The 20,947-nt window shown below is 47.3% G+C and overlaps 1 protein-coding gene across 2 annotated transcripts in view; it reads left to right on the top strand.

Annotated features, from left to right (window-relative positions):
- Positions 1-20,947, top strand: part of CPAMD8 (C3 and PZP like alpha-2-macroglobulin domain containing 8) — a 1,045,838-nt gene that overhangs the window by 968,818 nt on the left and 56,073 nt on the right. The window contains exon 42 of one of the 2 annotated variants that reach the window (XM_085640012.1): positions 20,227-20,398. In XM_085640012.1, the coding sequence (XP_085496138.1) occupies positions 20,227-20,398 (172 nt within the window). Of the gene's footprint in view, positions 1-20,226; positions 20,403-20,947 lie in introns of those variants that run through there. The other variant, XM_085640011.1, reaches the window with a different exon arrangement.

The raw sequence follows: 20,947 nt of genomic DNA, 5'->3' as shown, positions 1-20,947 counted from the left end.
CAAGATGGACGCGTAGGCACAGGGCTCCCGGGACCCTCGCGGCCTCCCACGTCTATCCTGGCTATAATCCTGTTATTCTGAAGGAATATTCCTGGTGAACCGAAGCGGAGGTGATTCCCGTTTTCGGAACTTAAATCGGACTTTGGGAACTCGACTTATCCTGTACTCCAGAAAGAGGCCTGCTCCGTGGCGCCACACCGGACTCGGGCTGGCACTGTCCCCGAGCTCCAATCGAACAACAACGGCTCTAGGGTCTTGGGCGGGCCCGTCCCCCCCTGGTTTCACTTTCGTTTTTGACTTTCCTCTACGAGTCTGGTGGCGGGCGCTCGCAGTCGCTCTGCGTTGGGACCGATCTGTAGCGGTCGAGTGGCATTGACAAAGGGAGCTGTCCATCAGTCAGGTGGACTCCCCAGGGTGATTTCTGTGCCTAACAGGTACACTGGATCTGCTCTCCCTGCTGAGTGATGACGACCCGGCTGGACGGTGACAAGCACAAGTCTAGAGCTCCCTGGAGGGGTAGCTACGTGCAAGCTAACAACATGGACCGCTATGCCCAGCAGAAGGGATCTCCCGGATCGAGTGGGCTTTCAGATGCAGCCAAGGAGGGCCCGTCACCCTCGACGGAATTGTCACTACAAGATGTCATGGGTGCCATCGACGCCATGAAGACCTCGGTCGGCCAGCAATTCGACTCGCTAGCCCACAAGCTGGACACTGTGTTGATCAATAACAACTTACTTAAGGCGGATCTGTCAAAAACTAGTGAGAAGGTCAAATCGCTCGATCTCACGTCATCAGGCCTCAAGACGGATGTCTCTGAACTGCAGACGGAGATCCGTAGTTTGCGGGCCCTCAGCGACCTCTCTGCTAAGAGACTGGAGGATTTTGAAAGCAGGGCCCGGCGGAACAACGTACACATCATCGGTGTGCCGGAGAGGTCAGAGGATGGGCCGGTCGATCTCTTTGTGGAAGATCTGATCCTGACCAAACTAGCACCTAAAGGCCTCAGCAAATTCTTTACGGTGGATCGGGCACACAGAGTTCCGGGGGGCCGGCCGAGGCCTGGGGCCCCACCGCGACCTATCATTGCCAGGATATTCAACTTCAGGGACCGTGACGCAATCCTGCAGGCCTCCCGTGTGCTTGGCCCGACGAAATGTGACAATGCGGATATCAGTTTCTATCCTGACTTTACACAATCGGTGCAAAAACAGCGAATGGGCTTTATGACTGTCAAGCGGCGGCTGAGGGACATGGGCTTGAAGTACTCTATGCTTTTCCCGGCCAAGCTACGTATTGAACTGGAAGAACGGACTCATTTTTTCGACAGGCCCGAGGCGGCTGAGGACTGGCTTGACACTTTGCACCGTCGGCACGGCGGGGAGGAACGAGCTGCGGATGAGGGTGGTGGATCAGCGGACCAAGGGTGAACGAATGACTTGTGGTTCCTTGACAATTTTGTGTTCACTCCCGACTCGGGTTTGATGTACTGGTTTTTCTTTTCTAGGACTGCATTACCCTTCCTTCATCATTGGGAGGCCGCGGGGTATCTGGTGAGGTTCTTCCTCCTCGGGGGGGTTTTTTCTTTCTTTCCGTAGAGTAGGTTTATGGTGGGGCGACAGGCACACTGCGAGTTGGGGTGGCTTAATGGTCTTGTGCAGGGGTGCAGGGTGGGGGGGGTGTGTAGTGGGAGTTGGGGGGGTGGCGGTAGGGGTGTTGTTTTTGTTTGGTGTTCGTTTTATACCAGGCAATCAATGTGCTGTTTTTAGCTCTCAACGTGGGTGGGGTGTCCGTTGCTGTGGAAATGGGGGGTAGGGGATTGCGCATTTTAACATGGAATGTCAATGGTTTGGGGGACCGATTGAAGCGAGGGGTGGTGCTACAGTATCTGAAACGTCGCTCTCCTGATGTGGTTCTGTTGCAGGAGACGCATTTGGTGGGACACTCATGTCATGCTATGAATAGAAAGGGCTACCGTTTGGTGACCCACTCTGGTTTTACTACCGGCTCCAGAGGGGTGGGCATTTTGGTTCGATCCTCTCTCCCGCTGGAAATTGATGAGGTGATACACGACGACCTGGGGCGCTACGTTGTGTTGGTGGGCCGATGGGAAGGACGGACTTTGTGTTTGGTTTCAGTTTATGTCCCCCCGGGGTTGCAAACCACTACCTTTGCGGACTTGGGAGGGTTGCTGCTTGGGCTCCCGGAGGGCCTCTTGCTGGTGGGTGGTGACTTCAATTCTGTGGTGTCGGGTAGAGAGGATCGGCACCCTCCCAGAGACCTCCCCGGGGCGCACGCTTGGCTGGGTGGCTTTATCGACACTATGGGGCTTGTGGACTGTTGGAGATCAATGCATCCGGGGCTCGCCCAATTTACATTTCACTCTGGTGTCCACGGCTCCTTATCTAGATTGGACTATGTGCTGATGCCGGCCGCCCAAGCCCAAATGATCGGGGAGGTCAGACATCTAGCCCGTGGCATCTCTGATCATTCCCCGGTCCTGCTCCACTTAGATGTGGCCATGGGGGCAGAGGGGAGGGTGGCCCCGATTAATCCCTGGTATTTGCATGACCCCACAACTCGTGCCCTTTTGGTTAAGTCTCTGGACCGTTACTTTGAGGAAAATCAGGGTTCAGTCTCATCGGCCGTAACGTTGTGGGAGGCTTTCAAGGTGGTCATCCGTGGGCAGGCCCTATCCTTGATCTCCCATGCTAAGAGGCGTAAAACTGAGGAGGTGGTACGCCTGGAGTCGGACATAACTGACTTGGAAGAAGATCTCGGGCAGGGGGTCACACGGGACAAACTCCATGCCCTTTGCCTGAAACAAGCGGATTACAGGGCGTTGGTTACGGATGCTGCCAAGCTCACTAGTAGGGAGCAACAGGGGCGCTTGTATGATGTTGGTGACAAGGCTGGAAGGTTGATTGCATGGCTGGAGAGGAGAGAGCGAGCGAGTCGTGTGGTCCCGGTGATTGTGCGTGCTGATGGTGTGAGTGTTACGGATCCGGGGGAGATTGTGAGCTGCTTTGCGGACCATTTGCGGGACGTCTACTCTCCGGTCTCGGAGAGGCCAGAAGACGACTCTCGTCAATTGCTGCGAGATATTGCATTGCCATGCCTTTCGGTCGATGATAAAGAACTGCTGGACACGGCGCTTACAAACGATGAGATAGCATCGGCGATTCGCTCGGTCCGTTCAGGAAAGGCTCTCGGCCCTAACGGCCTTCCGATCGAGCTCTACAAGCTTCGTCCAGATAGGTTGGCACCTCATCTCTGCGAGATGTTTATTGCATCCCGAGAGGCCGGCGCCCTACCGCGTGATCAACGTCTAGCGACCATTGTGGTGCTCCATAAAGAGGGCAAGCCGCATGATTGCTGTGCGTCTTATAGGCCCATCTCACTCCTAAACGCTGAACCTAAGATTCTCGCTAAAGTGCTCGCTAATCGTCTGATTAAAGTAATCGGTGACCTGGTACATCCGGACCAGTCTGGTTTTATTCCGCACCGCAACACCGCGCTGAACCTGCGGCGCCTCCATGGAGTCCTCGCGAGAGTTGACTCTATTCGGGAGCCTGCCATTTTGGCGTCCCTAGACGCCACGATGGCGTTTGACACGCTGGAATGGCCGTATCTCTGGGCGGCGCTGGCTAGGTTTGGTTTTGGACCTGGATTCATTGGATGGGTGAAGTTGTTATACGTGGAACCACTGGCGCAGGTGGTGGTGAATGGTAGAGTTTCTGCCCCCTTTTTGCTTGGCAGGGGCACGCGGCAGGGTTGCCCCCTGTCCCCGCTTCTTTTTGCGTTTGAGGATCGCGTGTCACTCTACGCAGATGATATTTTGCTCTATCTCACCTCCCCCGCGGAAATTGTTGATAGTGTTATTTGATGTATTGAACTCCTTTGGTCGCAATTCAGGGCTTGTCATTAATTGGGTGAAATCCTGTGTTTATGTGCTGGTTGGCGACCCCCCTCTTCTCCCGCGTGGCTGTCCAATTCAGATTTTACATTCTGGATTAAAATATTTAGGTATCCACGTATCCCTCGATCCGGCGGTCCGTTATGCTCTGAATCTGCTGCCCCCGCTCCAGCGGCTGCGGGTCGATGTAGCTCGTTGGCGTAAGCTCCCGCTTTTGCCGCTTGACCGGGCAACCTTATTCAAAATGATGTCTCTTCCACGCTTTCTGTATGCATTGCAGAATACGCTGGACGTGGTGCCCGCCCGATATTTTAGTGAGGTAGAGAGCTTACAGAGGCAGCTAGTTTGGGATGGGAGACCGCGCATTGCTCTCGCTAAATTGACCCTACCGTGGTATGACGGTGGCATAGCTCTCCCTGATATTAGACGATATTATTGGGCGTCCCAGTTGGTGGCGGTGAATCATGGGACATACAGCCCGGCGGTGAACCCCGCGTACGAGATGGATAAGCTACTGTTGCCGGGCAGAGATTTCAATAGGGCGCTTTACTCCACGAAGAGAAGTACTAAATTGACCGGTCCTACGAAAAATGCGGTGCGCGCCTGGCACTGCGCCACCGCTGCTACGGGATGGACGGGCCGTCTGTCTCGTGCGACTCCACTGTATGCGTCGGATGCGTTGGGAGGTTTATGGCGTTCAAAAGGCTTTGAGAAGTGGGATTTGATCGGAATTAGTCGTGTGGGGGATCTTTGGACGAAGGGCGCTTTTAAATCGTTTGAAGCTCTTCAGACGGAATATAAGCTGAGCGATCGGGAGTTCTTTCGTTATGCGCAGATGCGCCATGCGCTACTTTCCGCTTTCCCGAATCCTGCAGATATCCCCGAAGCCTCCCCGTTGGAAGATCGTCTGCTTGATGGTTACCTGCCAGATAGTACTATTTCCCTGATCTACAAAAAGCTGATTAATACTCGAGCGGACCTTCTCACACATTTGCGAGAGGTCTGGGTCGCTGATGGCCTAGAGTTGGATGACGAGGACTGGGTCGCGGCCATAGCCTCACCGAGGGAGGTTGCTATACCGGCTCGCCTTCGATTTGTGCAGTTGAAGATACTACATAGGGTCTATGTCACCGGTCCCCGCTTGCTTCACATGGGTTACACAAGAGATGGTCTATGTCGGCGCGGTTGTGGCTTGCTTGGTACTTTTCTTCATATTCTGTGGGAGTGCCCGAAGGTGATACGTTTCTGGACTGGTGTACATGCAGTGATGGAGGAGGTTACGGGTGTGGCGCTGCTCCCTGAGGCTCGGCGATGTGTATTGAATGTGTGGGAACCGACTGACTGCGATGTGGCACAAGAACGTTGGGTGACTTTGGGCAACATGATCGCTAAAAGGGACATTGCGCAGCTTTGGGGGTCCGGTCGGCCCCCCACAGTTACGAAATGGAAAGAAAACATGGATTGGTGCATGTTCCGAGAGAAGACGGTTTACGTGGCCAGGGGCAAACCTAGGGCATGGAGTAAGATGTGGGGTCCCTGGAATTCATATCGGGGGGATATCTGCGCCCCCCCCCTTGGTGGTCGCACCAGACGTAACGATGTCCCCTTGACTTTGATGTTCCTGGTCGCTTTGCGGGAGTGATGATCGACCCTCTCCCTGCCCCCCCTGCCCTTTTTCACGCGAATAAATGTGTAATTGGCTGCGTTGTCGCTGTGGTCCCCCGCCCATGAGAGAGCAAGTCCCTGTTAATGGAGTTCTTTTGCCTGGTATAAGTTTCTTTTTGTTGTTTTTATTTATGAAAAAGTTAATAAGAAACCTTTCTGTAGTATTATGTTTAGTTGTGGGCAGCTGCAGCCGTTATGCGTGCGGCTCGCTCCGGCTCTTCTGACTGCTGTGTTATTGTCTTCCTCCCTTTTCTTTACATTAGCGGCCGGCCCAGGCGGTTGTAGGCCCATGACTGTGAATATTCGATGTTTCAATAAAGGTTTTTAAAAAAAAAAAAAAAAAAAAAGAGTGCTGCAGTGTCACCTAGCCTTACAGCAAATCCCTGACAACCGCCTATCGCAGTGTGCCACCAAAATAATGAATGAATCTTACTTTAAAGCTGAACTGCACCATAAAATATTATGGGCATATGGGGAGATGGTGCCAAGTGTCCATCACTAAAAAAAGTAATTTTACAACTGGGCACCTCCTTTTTTAGGTCTCTCGCTGGCTATCGCGTAAGCGATCGCACAGCGAGACTTTAGTAAGGGGCTCCCAAAAGTGGATTGCATGGCGAGCACGCGCGCAATCACGTGCATCGTGCCACCATGCAATCCGTTTGGCAATCTAACCTCAAAGGGTCCGCTCCCCCGCCTGGAATGCGCTCCCCCGCCCTCGCCAAGCACGCGCGCCACGCTCCGCCGGGCTTGTCTTGTTTTTTTTGTTGCATATTTATATAGCGCCAACTCGACCCGAAGGTATTGGAGCGCTTTACATAGCACCGTATTTACATTACACATTCAGGAGGCGGCAGCGCAGCCGACGGACCACATCCTCTCTCATTCTCCCATTCTCTCCCTCCTGCCACGTATTCCATTACATGCATTGCCCTCTTCTTCCTCTCGTTCCACTTTCTGTTTGTTTGTACCATTCGCTCTCCCCTGCCTCGTTCTGTGGCCTCTCTATCTCTCGCAGCTTTTTTGTCATATTTCCCTCCATTTCTTTCTCTCTCAATCTTTCTGTCTCCATCTCTCTGTTTCTCCCAACCACTGTCTATTAATTCTACTTCTTTTTTTCTTTTACTCATTCTTTCCATTTCCTCCCCAGCTGTCTGTCTGCACATATTTCTTCTTCTGTGTATATTGTTCTTTCTTCTATGTGCTGTCTCTGTCTCGCTGTCCACCTCTCTCTCTCCGTCTTATTTAGCCCCCTCTTCTCCATTGTGTGTTTCCGCTTTCCCCGCACCCCCTGCTCTACCGGCCCCCCTCCCTCCATCTGTACAAGGGGGTAGGGGATCAGATAACCCCCTACAGACACTAAGGACGCAATAGGTCACCAGGGTCAAAGGGGAGCCAGCCTTTCCAGGGAAGAGAACAAGCGACTAAAATACAGATTCCAGGTTGCCTTCGAGATAGATAGCGCCTTGTTGCATGTTGCATCCTCACCAGGATATTTTCGATATCAGAAAGTATCGGAGCATCAGCAAGGCCCTGCAAGCCTCTTCGCCACTCAATATCACTTTCATATTTAGCCCCAAAGACAACATATAACTTAGTAACGAACAATGTTTAACTCTGCAAAACAACGTTGGCATAGATGTAAACACAACAGCACAACATCTTGCAAACTCTTGAAAAGATAACTTTTTAGTACTTTTATATAGCGCAAACTTGACCCGGTATCTGGTATCAGAGCGCTTTACATACCACCAGTTGCGTTACATGAGGACACATCCATTTTTGTTTGGCACAGAGAGATTAAGTGATTTGCCCAAAATCACAGGATGTTCAGCATCATTGCCGAGACTCGAACTCGGTTCCCCGATTCGAGGTCGACCGCCCTAGCCGTTAGGCCAACTACTCTCCCGTTTTAGAAAGATAAAGCAAGAGTGATACGCTACAATAAAAAACTACTTTGGAAAATGAGGACATATGGTTGGACTATTTCACCTAGAAGCAATATCTGCTTACAGACGAGCTGGTCCGAGTTTTAGACTCATCAGGATGTCTTCTGTTAGGGATAAGGGGGTAAATCCATCAGCATCTTTTAGCCCAAAAACACTCCTAGATGTGGCTTGAGTTAGTTGTAAAATACGAAATCTACTTAAAACTCAGAGAAAGCTTAAAGAGTTTGCCTTCATCTTACCACACCTGTCACCCTGGGACCAAATTGTTGCTCTTTTAAAAATACAGAATATTTCTTATTTGATGGCTGTCTGAGAAAAAAGCAAAAACTGTATTTTGTTTTTCATAGAATGGCAAAACACACTGTGCAATGAAGTGAGTGCTTTTTTTCTAGAAATGTCATCAACGAAAGTACAATTGCAGGCTAAAAGAGAAAATAACTGTTCACTCTTATGATTGCTTTTTTATATCTGGCCTAAAGATAGCTTTAGCTGTCTTGCTGGTCTTTGCTTTTCCCAAAAAATAATGATGCTCCCTCCACACAGTACAAGATATTGGGTCGTCCAGCTCCAGAAATAGGATACCTTCAATTTGAGAGACTGCATTTAGCTTTTCACAACACAGCCGCTGAAAAAGAAATCCCCCTTTGTTAAACAACTGCAGGGACTTGTATTCCCCAGTGGCTACTAGTATCTATGTATAGTAGGGTGTCATCACTTTAATAAAATATTTGTTTCTTAAATTGAAGCCTATGATATCGATTCACTTTCTTAAACCAGCTTTGGCATATTTATATTGGATGGAAAACAAGTATAAATTAAGATTTAAAAAAACAAAAACACGTATTGAGCCATGACATGCAGTCTTTTAATTTTGAGACATAATCAAACTTATCGCCAATCCTTTCTGCCGAACTTGAGTAAGTCTCATCGCGCCCAACTTGCTCTTCTTTCTGTGGTTTTTATTCACTATTTTTTTTTTGCATAGGCGAGGAGATGTGAGCCGCTTGTCGAGCCTGGGGTTCTGCATTCTTTGTAGTTTTGCCGTGAACGGCATATGGGCATTCTCTTTGTGGCGAGGCGCATGCCTTTGGTTTCTGCTTTACATAGTTCTAGAGTGTTTGCGATTTTGTCTGTGTCACTCTTCGGCAGTGTATACGTTTGTTTCCATCTGCGTTAATTTTTGAGTGGCACATCCCTCCGCTTCAAATTACGGACTGCAGCAGAACCGCGCACGCTAAAATATATGGCTCTGATAAACCACACTGTATTCAGCTAGGCTTGGGTTGCATATCACACAAGCCACATGTCTTTGTCTCTGCAGACAGCATACGTTATATCCCGGGCGTCCTGCAGCGTCATTTGGTGGAGGCAGAATGTTTAAAATGTGTGCAGTAAACGTCACATTTTGTAACACGCATTTGCAATACAATAGGCCTCTCAATTGCGAGATTTAAAGCTATTGGCATTGTAAATGACAAGGCCTTTTATTTATGTTTTAAAAGGCAAAACATAAATAACAGTAATTGTCAATTACAATGCCAATAGCTCAAACTCGCGTGAATGCGAGACCTATTGCATTGCAAATGCATGTCTGTTACAAGGGACAACGTGTGAGAGACCAATAGGTGGTGAACTTAGACTCCTGTCCCACTATTTCCCTTCGTCTTAACACACCTGTGTTGTAGACCAAAGAATTACAGTATCAAAATATGTTGTTGTAAAACCCTCACAGTGCAATCAGAACTGTGGCTACCCACATTTCTCTCTCAAAATACAAGCCATTTTTAGAATCAAGCCCTGTCCTGCACTGCTGGGCTGCTGACGAAAAACAGATCACTTCGTATTGCCTACATTTTTTACCCGCCATACATTGCCTGCTTCCAAAATAAATAATAGTCATTCTGTTTTTCACAGGGACTCCCACCAATTTGGTTCAACTTTCATTCTCCATATATTCGGAAAAGATAGACTGTCGCTCTTTCTGAATCAGCTTTGCAGGGTATAGTATGGAGAAAGATTATTCTCTGTGGAAGCAGCATTCATCGTAACTTGCTGCATAACAGCATTTGATATATACTGAAAAGAATGGAAGCGCTGTGCCTGATAACTATTTGCTGCCATGCTGTCCAAATGTCCTGCCCAGTACTAATAGACCCAAATGTGTTAGATATATGCTGTATAAGCTAAAATAACACAACATCTGTACTTCATTGGTACTGTTTTGGTGCCTTTATATGGTTTAGAAATTTGTGTTTACCATTTCCATGGAACTAGGAATTAGTTCAGTAATGGAAAAGAGGGAGCTCTGTTTTACTGACTTTTCCTTTGTTGCTTTGGCATTCTGGTGAAAACGAATTTCGAAGGAAAAACTTGCATCCCATGAAAGGCATACATCTTGAGATTAAAGAAAGGTGGCACAACCTCTCTCCTGGCTTGATTTGGTTGCTACCAGTCATTTCAGAAGAGCGTAAGCACTTGGACCATAAGCACTGCTGTACACTTGGTTATTTTCTTGGCAACAATTATTTCTCAGAAGGATAGGTTACTTACCTGTAATCCTAGTTCTCTTCCTGGGGTATCCTCATCAAAGTCATAAGCACTGAATATTCCCGCCCATGCGCGGAGACCCCGTAAACAATAAAAAATATATATGAAAACATATATATACAGCTATATATATATATATATATATATAATTTTTTCACACATCAATGCAGCCCCTATAAAAGAGGCTAATCAATGTAAGAATAAATAACTGCTTTTGCAATCGCATAGTATAGAATATAGACCACAGGAGGGAAAGCATTACTTGAACTCTTTTTAATGAGTAGACTCAAAACCAATCTGTAAAATTTCAAGAATTGTTAGCCTACAGGCTGCATTGAAAACCAATAGCATAGAAAATGAAAGCAATTGCAAACACAAAAACTTGCAGCATGCCTTTAAAGCAGCCATGACCCCCAGATTCCCATCATGTCTCAGGGGTGACAGTTAGGTCAGTTGTTCTTTGCGGAGACCAGAGGGTCAGGGCACAAAGATATAGCTTAATAAAAAGTCTAATTTGTCTGGGGAGGCAGGTGGGTTGCTTATGACTTTGATGAGGATACCCCCGGAAGAAATCTAGGATTACAGGTAAGTAACTTTATCCTTCTCTACCAGGGGATCCTCATCAACAGTCATAAGCGCTGAATCGAATAGCAAGCCCATCCTCTGCCTGCGGGCAAATGAGACGAAATGACCAAACAATCAAAGCTTTTTCAGCGTTGGAACAAATTTCTTAAGGCCTGGCCTACTTGAGTGTCTGCTCTGGTATCTGAGTTGAGATAGTAGTGTCTCGTAAACGTATGTATCGATTTCCGAGTGGCTGCCTTGCAGATCTCAGCAATCGGTACATTGCTAAGAAAAGCTGCAGTAGCTGCTTTACCTCTAGTGGAATGAGCCTTGGGCCTAGACCAAAGCGGCTCCTGTGCTAACCGATAAGCCAGTTTGATATATGACACTATCCATCTGGAGATGGAACGCTTTGAGGCTGGGAAACCTATTCTGATTGACCCGTAATTAATGAACAGTTGATCAGATTTCCTAATTGCTTTAGACCTGTCCAAGTAGAATTTCAAAACCCTTTTAAGGTCTAAAGAATGAAGGGACCTCTCAGCTGGTTTGGAGGGATTACGAAAAAAGGTAAGCAGCGAGATGGATTGATTGACATGTAAATCCGACACCACCTTTGGCAGGAAGGAGGGGTGGGTTCTCAGAACGACCCTATTGAGATGAAAGACTGTGTATGGTTCCTTAGAACAGAGAGCTTGAATCTCACTCACCCTGGGAACTGATGTGAGTGCTACCAAAAAGACTACCTTCCACGTAAGGCGTTGGAGGGTTGCTTTGTGCATAGGTTCAAACTGAGGACCCATCAGTTTAGACAGGACCAGATTCAGCTCCCAGGGAGGTGTAGGAGGTCGGATAGGTGGTTAAACCTTCTTTAACTCTTGCAAAAAATCCTTCACTGCCTGTAATTGAAAGAAAGAAAGCTGAGAAGGAGACCGCCTGTACGCCGTAATGGCAGCCAGGTGTACTTTTATGGAGGGGAACTTTAGACCTGCCTTAGCTAAGTGGAGTAGGTAAGGTAAAATCACTTCCTCTTGCCCCTTTGTAGGCTGACAACCATTTTGCACACACCACAAATAGAAACACTTCCATTTACAAGCATAAGAGTGTCTTGTGGAAGGTCTTCTTGCTTCTTTCAAGATGGTCATGCAGTCTTGCGGGAGTCCTAAATGACCACATTGGAGGACCTCAGGAGCCATGCTGCCAAGTTCACTGAGGGAAGGTTGGGGTGATGAATGCTCCCGTTCATCTTGGACTGCAGGTTCGGTCTGCACGGCAATCTCTTGTGTGGGCATTCTGATAGGTGCAGAAGGCCCGGGTACCACCACTGCAGTGGCCAGTCCGGAGCAATCAGAATCAACCTTGTCTCCGAGTGGAAGAGTTTGGTAACGACCTTCAGGAAGAGAGGAAGGGAAGGAAAAGCATATACAAAGCCTCCTGACCAGTTGATCAAAAGGCATTCCCTCTCGAACCTGGTCGGTAGAATCTTGAGGCAAAGTTGTGGCATTTTTTGTTTGTGTCGTCCGCGAAAATATCGATACTTGGATGACCCCATTCTCGAAAATTTCTTCGGTGACGTTGTCATTTAGAACTCAGTCCTGCTGGTCCTTGAAGTGATGACTTAGGAGCGTCTGCTTGTGAATTCTGCTCCCCCAGCAGATGTATTGCTATAATCGTCAGATTCCTTGCAAAGATCCAATGCCAGAGAGCTTGGGCCTCCAGAGACAGAGACCACGATCGAGTCCATCCCTGCTTGTTAAGATAGTACATGGTGGTCGTATATTCCATCTGTACTAGAATGGAGCTGGTCTGAATAGATGGGAGGAAGGCCTTGAGGGCTAGATGCAGCGCTCGTAGCTCCAGCATGTTGATGTGATACAATTGTTCTTTTGCCGACCAATGACCTTGAGTCTAGAGAGACCCCATGTGTGCTCCCCAACCCGGGAGGGAAGCATCTGTGACTAATGATTGAGAAGGGGGGGACTGATGGAACGGAACACCTACCAACAGATTCTCCGGTCACATCAACCAAGGATTCGATGCTCTGGCTGCTTTCGACAGATGTATTCTGTCGTCCAATCGAGCCGTTCATTGAGCTCCCTTGTCCTTCAGATCCTGCTGCAAAGGCAGCATCCTCAGCCTGGCGTTAGGGACAAGAAAAATGCAGGATTTCATCGACGCTAGGAGAGAGGCAACCTGACGGACTGAAGAGAAGCTGCTGCGCAGAATCTTTTTGCATTTCAGAATGATAGATAACAGTCTCTCCTCCGAAGGAAACACTATTCCTACTGCGGAGTCTATTGTTGCACCCAGATAGTGGATTCTTTGCGTGGGATGCTGAGTCGATTTCTCGAAGTTGACATGAAAGCCGAGCCGTTGGCAAAGGGTTAGACACTGTTGGTAGTGTGCCTCATGCTCTGGGGTGAAGGGCCCTTCAGAAGCCAGTCGTTGAGGTAAGGATAAACAAAGATTCCCTGGCGCCGCAGAGCAGCTGCTACTACTGCCATGCATTTTGTAAACACCCGGGGAGCCGACTTCAACCCAAAGGGCAGGACTTTGAACTGGTAATGGGTCGATCCCAATAGAAAACGCAGGAACTTTCATTGATGTGGATTGACTGGGACGTGAAAGTATGCATTCTGCAGATCTAACAACACATCCAATCCCCTAGATGGAGATGGGGATATATTTGATGAAGAGCCAACATGCAAAACTTCTCCTTCAGGATGGATTTGTTGAGGGTGCGAAGATCAAGGATAGGTCTGAATTCTGATTTCCGACCTTTCTTCCTCACTAGGAAGTACCTTGAGAATACCCCTTGACCTCGTTGCGATATAGGAACTTCCTCGATGGCTGATTTTAGCAGGAGGGTGGATACTTCTTGCTGCAGTATCTGCAGCTGGTGGTACGCAGTTTTTACTGGAGGGATTGTAGGAGGCCAATGTCGGAAACGTAGAGAATACCCATTCTGCAGCATACTTAACACCCAATGGTCTCTCTTCCATGTGGTTGGCTATACTTCCCCCCACTGGAGTGGGAAACTGCATTCATTGCTTTGAAGGAGTTTTTGCTGATGCAGTAGATTGCTGAGGAGCTCCTCTCCCTCTGGGAGCCCGAAGTCCCTGATATTGGGATCTTGATTGGTTCTGCTGATGTTGGTGCCTCTGCCACTGAGGGGCTTCAACTCCTTTTTTCTCTCAAACCCCACTACCTTGAAGGTGTCTAGCACCGCCTTCATCCTTGACATTTCCTAATCTGTGTGAGTGCCAAACAAGGAGGATCCTGAAAAGGGAGGTTTAGGATCCGCAATTGAGCTTTGGGTTTTAGAGCAGTTAGTCGAAGCCAGGAAGAATGTCTGGCATAGATCCCGTGTGCATAGGAATGTGCCGACAAGATTGCCCCATCAGCTGCGTCGCTGACAACTTGATTTCCCACCAAACTTCCTTCCTGCAAAACCTTTTAGAAGTCCCTACGATCTTCTTTGGGAATTCTTTCCGTAAACCTTTCCAGCGAGTCCCACAAAGATCTATCATAGAGCCCCAAGAGCGCATAGGCGCTGGAGACCTTCAGCAGGGAGGCCAAAGTGCCACAGACTTTTCTTCCCCACGAATCCTGTGCTCTGCTTTCCTCATCGGGGGAACTGTTGATGCAGCTGCAATTATCATAGAGTCAGGAGGTGGGTCAGATCTCAGAAACAATGGATCCTCTTCAGGAGCCCTGTATTTCTTCAAGATCCTCGCTGGTGCGGTCGTGAGTGTTGATGGTGTAAGTAACGTTTCCATAACAGGCTGTGGAAGCCCCGGTACCAAGGGTAACAACGGTCTGGCTGCTGATCTTTGATGCAAGGTTTCAAAGATTACTGAAGATGAACTCTGATAAGTAGGCATAACAATGTTCAACTTTGTTGCACCCCTGGCCAGAACGTCCTGGAAAGTACTGGCATTGTCCATCAGAGAAACCCTCGAAGGTGGACTGTCTGTAAGGGTCGGAGAATAGTCCCTCTTTGAAGATTGGGTAGAAGAGGGTGAACGTGTCGGTGACCTGTGTCTTCTCCGATGTCCCCGAGATGTAGACCTTCTTCTTGTAGAGGCTGCCGGCGTACACGTATGATCTCGACCCCTCGAGGGAGTGGTAGGAGAGAGATATACTTCTTGTACCAGCCGAGCCAGTGGAGACCTGTGTAGAGGACTGGAGTAGTCCTGTGGGCCTTGTGCCTGCGTCATTCCAGATTTCTGCCAGTGATGCAGAGGTAACATCCACCTGGGGAGAGGTGCACAGATGAAGATTTCTGCCTCACTTCTTATGCAGGAGTCTCAGAGCGTGAACGGGAGAAGATGCAGGACTATTCAACGTCGAAATAATCACCTCCGGTGACCTTGAGGTTGATGACAACGTGCGTCTTGAACTTGACCGTGAGTGATGGGTTGACACTGACTGATGTGAGTGTCTCAACGTAGAACGCGGAGTCACTGTGTCCTGAATCACCGATGGTGATTTGGCCCTCGACGTTGGGGATGGTGTTGGAGAGATGCTCACCGGACGTGAGACCGACGGAGACCGATGTCTTGACGTTGACCGGTGTGTCAGTGCCGTTGACCGTCTTCTGGGGATAGATCTATGCCTCAACGTCGATCGTTGCTGGGTTGAAGACGGCGGAGGTGTTCATCTCGACGACGAACGCCCTTGAGCTGACGCCGACTGAGTCCCCTGTCTCGACGTCGAGTGCCCTTGAGATGGTGCAGACGGAGTTTCGTGCCTCGACGTCGAATGCCTCTGAGATGGCGACGACGGAGTCTTTTGTCTCGACGTCGACGTGACGATGGAGTATTGTGCCTCAATGTTGAACGTCTGTGTGATGACATCGACGGAGTCGTGTGCCTCGATGTCGAGCGCCTGAGAGCTGACGCAGAAGGAGTCTAATCTCTCGACGTCGAACGCTGAGCCACTGCCGACGGAGACCTACTCCTCGACGTTGAGCGTCGCCGGGTTGACACCATTGGAGGGTCCGTTACCTGATGACTCGACGTCGAAACTGTCGTCTTCGATCTCGGCGTCAATTGATGCACCGGAACCGTCGACTGAGGAGGTCTTGACGATAACATCTGTTTCTTCACCGCTGGTGGTAAATTCAATGCCAATCCCGACACTGATGTAGAACAGATCGGGATCTTACCTCTAGGCGTCTATCTAGACCTCTTTTTCTTCTGTATCACCGGAGACCTTCCTCTGGTTGTAGATTTCTTCCTCTCAGAAGGTCCATAGAGACGTATCCTCTCTCTCTCCTTGAGAATCCCCCTAGGCAGCTTTTTGCAATGCTGGCAAGTCTCTGAGGAGTGAGAGTCAGGAAGCAGAGAATACACACAGAATGTGTGTCAGATTTGGCCTTTTTCTTTCCACAGGAGGGGCAAGGATCAAAAAGAGATGGCATTGTGACAGAAAAATAACCAATTTCTGACAAGAAAATGGTATTACCCCACTCTAAGATGTAAAAGACGTCGAGTGAGAAGTAAAAAACCACAATTAAATGTTGGAATATTTGACAAAAAGTCAAAAAGACAGAGCTGTGAGTTCCAGGGTCCTGACTGAAGGAGCTGGAAAGAACAACTGACCTAACTGTCACCTGTGAAGCATGATGGGAAGCTGGGGGTCATGGTGCCAGTTTTTAGGTCTCGCGCCTAGCGATGCACTGCGCAGCAGTGCTCGTGCAGCCCGAGACATTTAATAGGTGAAAAACGGGGATTTAGCACTGCCATGGCGTAATAGACAACAATCGGCCATGTGGATTCAATTATTGTGCCCAGACACGGGCACGATAATTGGAAGCACGTCTCGCTGTGGCGCGTGCGCACCACTCGCGGGATTGCTCCTTTTTGGATCCATTTCTCAGGGAAGCAACGGAAGGAAAGAAGCGCTGACGTCTTGTTATGCGTTGAAATGAAACGTGGGTATTTTTCCTCTGGCTGTTTTCCCGTTTTAAATTTTTCTTTCTAACCATTTCATTTGTGTGTTATTAGTCAGTGGTTAGGTGTTAGCTTGTCACAATCGGAAATCCCTCAAGAACATAATGGCACTGCAGAGACCCAGCGATTGAGAGGGTAATTCGTCTGTTCGGTTTATTGTGACCTGCAAAAGAAAGGCAGTACTTGGAATGCGTATTTTTCTTTAACGAATACAAGACACTTGTGCGCAAAGTGGAAAACGGAAGTGCATCCTGGGTCACCACGAAACCTAATAAAAAAGTAAATTGAGGTCTTCAGACCACAAATGTTTTTTGGGACCTGGGTGAGCAAGAGATGCAGAGAGTAAATGTGACCATATCATTTTAACATGCTGTTTTGAGGAATCCTAAAGGGTTAAAGCCCTGCAGAATAGAGACTCTTCCTGTATAGTGTGTGCATGCTGTTTTATCCCCTTACTTGCGTCTGTTTTTCAGGGCCATGTGTATAATATTGTAATTGCATTTGTATGGCGCTTACTACCCCGTCAAAGCGCTTTTTCAGCGAGTAGCACGCGACTCCAGGACCCAAAAAGATTGGCGGTGAATTAGTATAGTGAAAATCAGAAATTAATTTGAGTAGTGGATATGTTAGATGAACCTGTAGATGTGGTGTACATGCACGAATAACCTTATTTTTAAGAGTTGAACACGTTTTGGAATTCATATGTCTGTTTTATGATTATAAAAGGGTTTCCTATGAGTTTTTTTCATGTGAGCAAATCTTCTGCAGAGGTGGGAAGTGGGCGCTATGAGGGATTGAAAGCGACGTGAGTTTGGACGCTCTCACAAATGTACACACTTATTGGTATTGACAAACTCCTTTGTGATCTTTCCCACCATTGAAAAAGTCGAGAATTACTCTTGCAAGTTTCCAGGAAAGGTAATTTACTAAAATGTGTAGGGGTGTTGGGGAAGGTGCATGCGGGGTGGGGGTGTGTGGAAATATTTTCCCCATGGAGGAAAAAGAAATAAGTGCCTTTGCACTTCATCTGCAGATTTTCCACGCATATATATTTCACAAAAGCTTTCCAACAGTGTACCTGAAAACCTGCCACTATTGCATGTTCCTAGGCGTACCTCGGAAACGTAGTTTGCCCGATGTCTATGTAAGACTTGAAGGGGTACTGTGTGAGCCTCCCCCCTGATGCTGGTACATTTCATATGTACAAGATGTGGGGTACCGCGCTTTAGGCCCAGACTCCTGAAGAACCTTCAAACCAACAGAGAACCAGATCGGTTACAGAGAATAAGCATTTTATTCCTCTGTTTATTTCAGAATGGTGGTCTAGTTCCCACAGGAGTGGTTTTGAGGTGCTAATGAAACACCCAGGACCTTGCATAAAGACAATAAAACAGTAACAAAACCACAGTCGGTTGTCAAATTTAAACCGCCTCTTTCTGAGGAGGAGTTTGTGCCATCTGTATTTCTTTTGACCAGGCAGGTGCCTCATGTAACAGGAGCTGAAACCAGCTGCATGTGTGCACATCTCTTATTCTTTGGGGGGGTGTTACACGTCAAAAGAAGGACTGCAGGATTGTCAAAGTTAGCACACATAAGGAGCTTGGATTAACTGTTCCATCTTCAGTTCCCGTGCCGATATGTTAGAAGTATTGTGGAGTCGATACTAAACTCAGTTTGTTGTTATCACACCCTCAGTAGAAGATGGCTTGTGGTAGTGGCCCATGTTGTTGTGCCTTCGGGAGGGGGTGTATATATGGGTGTTATGCTCTTTTAAGGCCCTTAATGCTTGTCCTTGAGCCTGTAGATTACATGTGTGGGGCATGCGTGGGGGTAGCAGCCGGTGTTTTCTGAACTCCCAATATTTTGAATATGTGCAGAACTGTAAGGCTTTTATAGAAACCATGCTCCCCACGTCAGCTGGCGGCCATGTGTGCTTTCCCAATATTGTTGTTTCAGCTGGGGTCCGTGCCTCGTCATGACAGACACCCACATCACCTACAGCTTGCGCACGTTTTGGGTACAGGAAGCGGACTCCCACAAGACATTTTTGTTGCTCTACAGAGGGTGCCAAACAGAATTTGTGGGCAGTGTGTAATTGATGTCTGTTTACATATCCAGTGCCTCTTTTTATTTTCCTTACAGCTTTCAAAAGGCAAAACCTCTTGCAATTTGATTTTTACTTGAATGCATATTTTTTTATTTACACCAATGCAGGCCCCTATTACTGTGCAAACCCACCCTCTCTAATTGTTGTTTTTAATGCAAGAAGTTAATTTAAGTCCTAATAATGTAAGTTCGTTGGAGGTGTCTTGACAGCCCATATCCAGTGCCTCTTTTTATTTTCCTTACAGCTTTCAAAAGGTAAAACCTCTTGCAATTTGATTTTTACTTGAATGCATATTTTTTTTATTTACACCACTGCAGGCCCCTATTACTGTGCAAACCCACCCTCTCTAATTGTTGTTTTTAATGCAAGAAGTTAATTTAAGTCCTAATAATGGAAGTTCGTTGGAGGTGTCTTGACAGCCCCTGAATGGCAGTAAGATTAGTCCCTTCACAAGCTGTTCCAATGGAGCGGTGTTTACAGAAACCTGCCCCACCCCGCAGAATCTACTGGTGTGTTGGGCTGCAAGGGGTAGAATGACAGAACTTATCTTCCAAAGCAAATATGGACAAGAAAACGTATAGCATGGTCACACTTGTGTGATTGCACCACAAAATCAAACTCTGAGCTCCCTACATACAACTTTCAGTCCAGTGCCCACTGCCTTCCCCTTAGACTGGAGCAGCTCTCTTCTCGTTGGCATGGTATAGGGTCAGAAGTCCCTGGTGTTATCTCATAGGCACGACCTTCTCGCATTTTATCATTCTGGATGGCCAGTGCGTTTGCTTGTGCAGAGACCCATGACCTTCTTAAACAGGCATTTGCAATGCAATAGGTCTCGCATTAATAAAAGTTTTAACAATTGGCGTTGCACATTATAATGCAACGCCAATACCTCAAGCTTTCAGTAATGCGAGACCTATTGCATTGCAAATGCTTGTTGTGTTTGCAATTGCTTTCATTTTCTATGCTAATGGTTTTCAATGCAGCCTATAGGATAACAATGCTTGTTCATTAGCAGATTGGTTTTGAGTCTACTCATTAAAAAGAGTTCAAGTAATGCTTGCCCTCCTGTGGTCTATATTCTAAACTATGTGATTAAAAAAGTAGTTAATTATTGTTACATTGATTTTCCTCTTTTATAGGGGCTACATTGATGTGTGAAAGAATGATATATGTATATATATATATATATATATATATATATATATAGAGCTGTATATATATATTTTCATATATATTTGTTATTATTTCTGGGGTTCCTGCGCATGGTCGGGAATATTCAGTGCTTATGGCTATTGATGAGGATACCCTGGAAGAGAATGAACATGGTATCATGTTGCCTACCCTCATTGATGTAGAACGGTGACTGTACTAACGGCAAAGCACATCAGTGTTATATTTGCGCTTCAAGAAACACTTCCTTATGAATCTCACCTAGGATCTTTACTGAAGGTTCCCCAGTAACCGAAGCAGCATTGTGTTGTCCTAATATTAGCTTTCATGTCTTTTGTTTTTACTTCACAGTGGAGGAGGTACCTAGCCTACAGGCAGAGCTTTCATATTACTCTTATGAATACGACCCTGATCCTTATGCATCAGACATAGATGACGTCTTCGCGACTGTGGGAGAACTAACACCAACACTCAGTATGCTAGATGGAGAAAAGAAACCGGAAACAATCAAGACAACAGAATGGTAAATTCCAGTGTGGTCATTAGAGGGTTCATGTATGTTTATATAGACTACCATCTCCGCCTCCTCACTCCGTCAACTATCTACTGCTTACAAGACGTTAGGACTTATTTTCCTTCAGAGCCTACTATGTTGTGTTTACCACAGTAAATAACTGAGTGAAGTACTTACACAGTTTACACGCCAAACTAATTCATTTCCAGCTTTCCTTGAGGAAGTGAAGTAATAAATGAAGAAATGTTCTATCACCCAATCCCTTCCTGCGCTATCTCCGAACATTACTCTTGCCGGTGCTGCTGGCCACAGAGGCCCTAATTACAAGTAAGTAAAATTCCAATCCTTGCAGAAACCCCTTTTTGTGTAGAGATCAGGATTATGTGCTGTGCAGTAAAGCTACACCCTCAAAATGTTCCTAAGGAAAACCTTTGCAGGTAAAACCTGATGAAATTTACCAAGGGAAAAATTCTAGATAAATACCAACCCATGCAGAATTTGGTTAGAAAAGAAAAATTGTAATTCCTCATTTTGCTGACGAAAACTCAGAATAAGAGG

Source organism: Triturus cristatus, chromosome 12 (assembly GCF_964204655.1).
Source record: "Triturus cristatus chromosome 12, aTriCri1.1, whole genome shotgun sequence".
In the NCBI taxonomy this organism is placed as follows: Eukaryota; Metazoa; Chordata; class Amphibia; order Caudata; family Salamandridae; genus Triturus; species Triturus cristatus.
The sequence above is the reverse complement of the archived record's forward strand: the minus strand, read 5'-3'. Positions and strand labels throughout refer to the sequence as shown.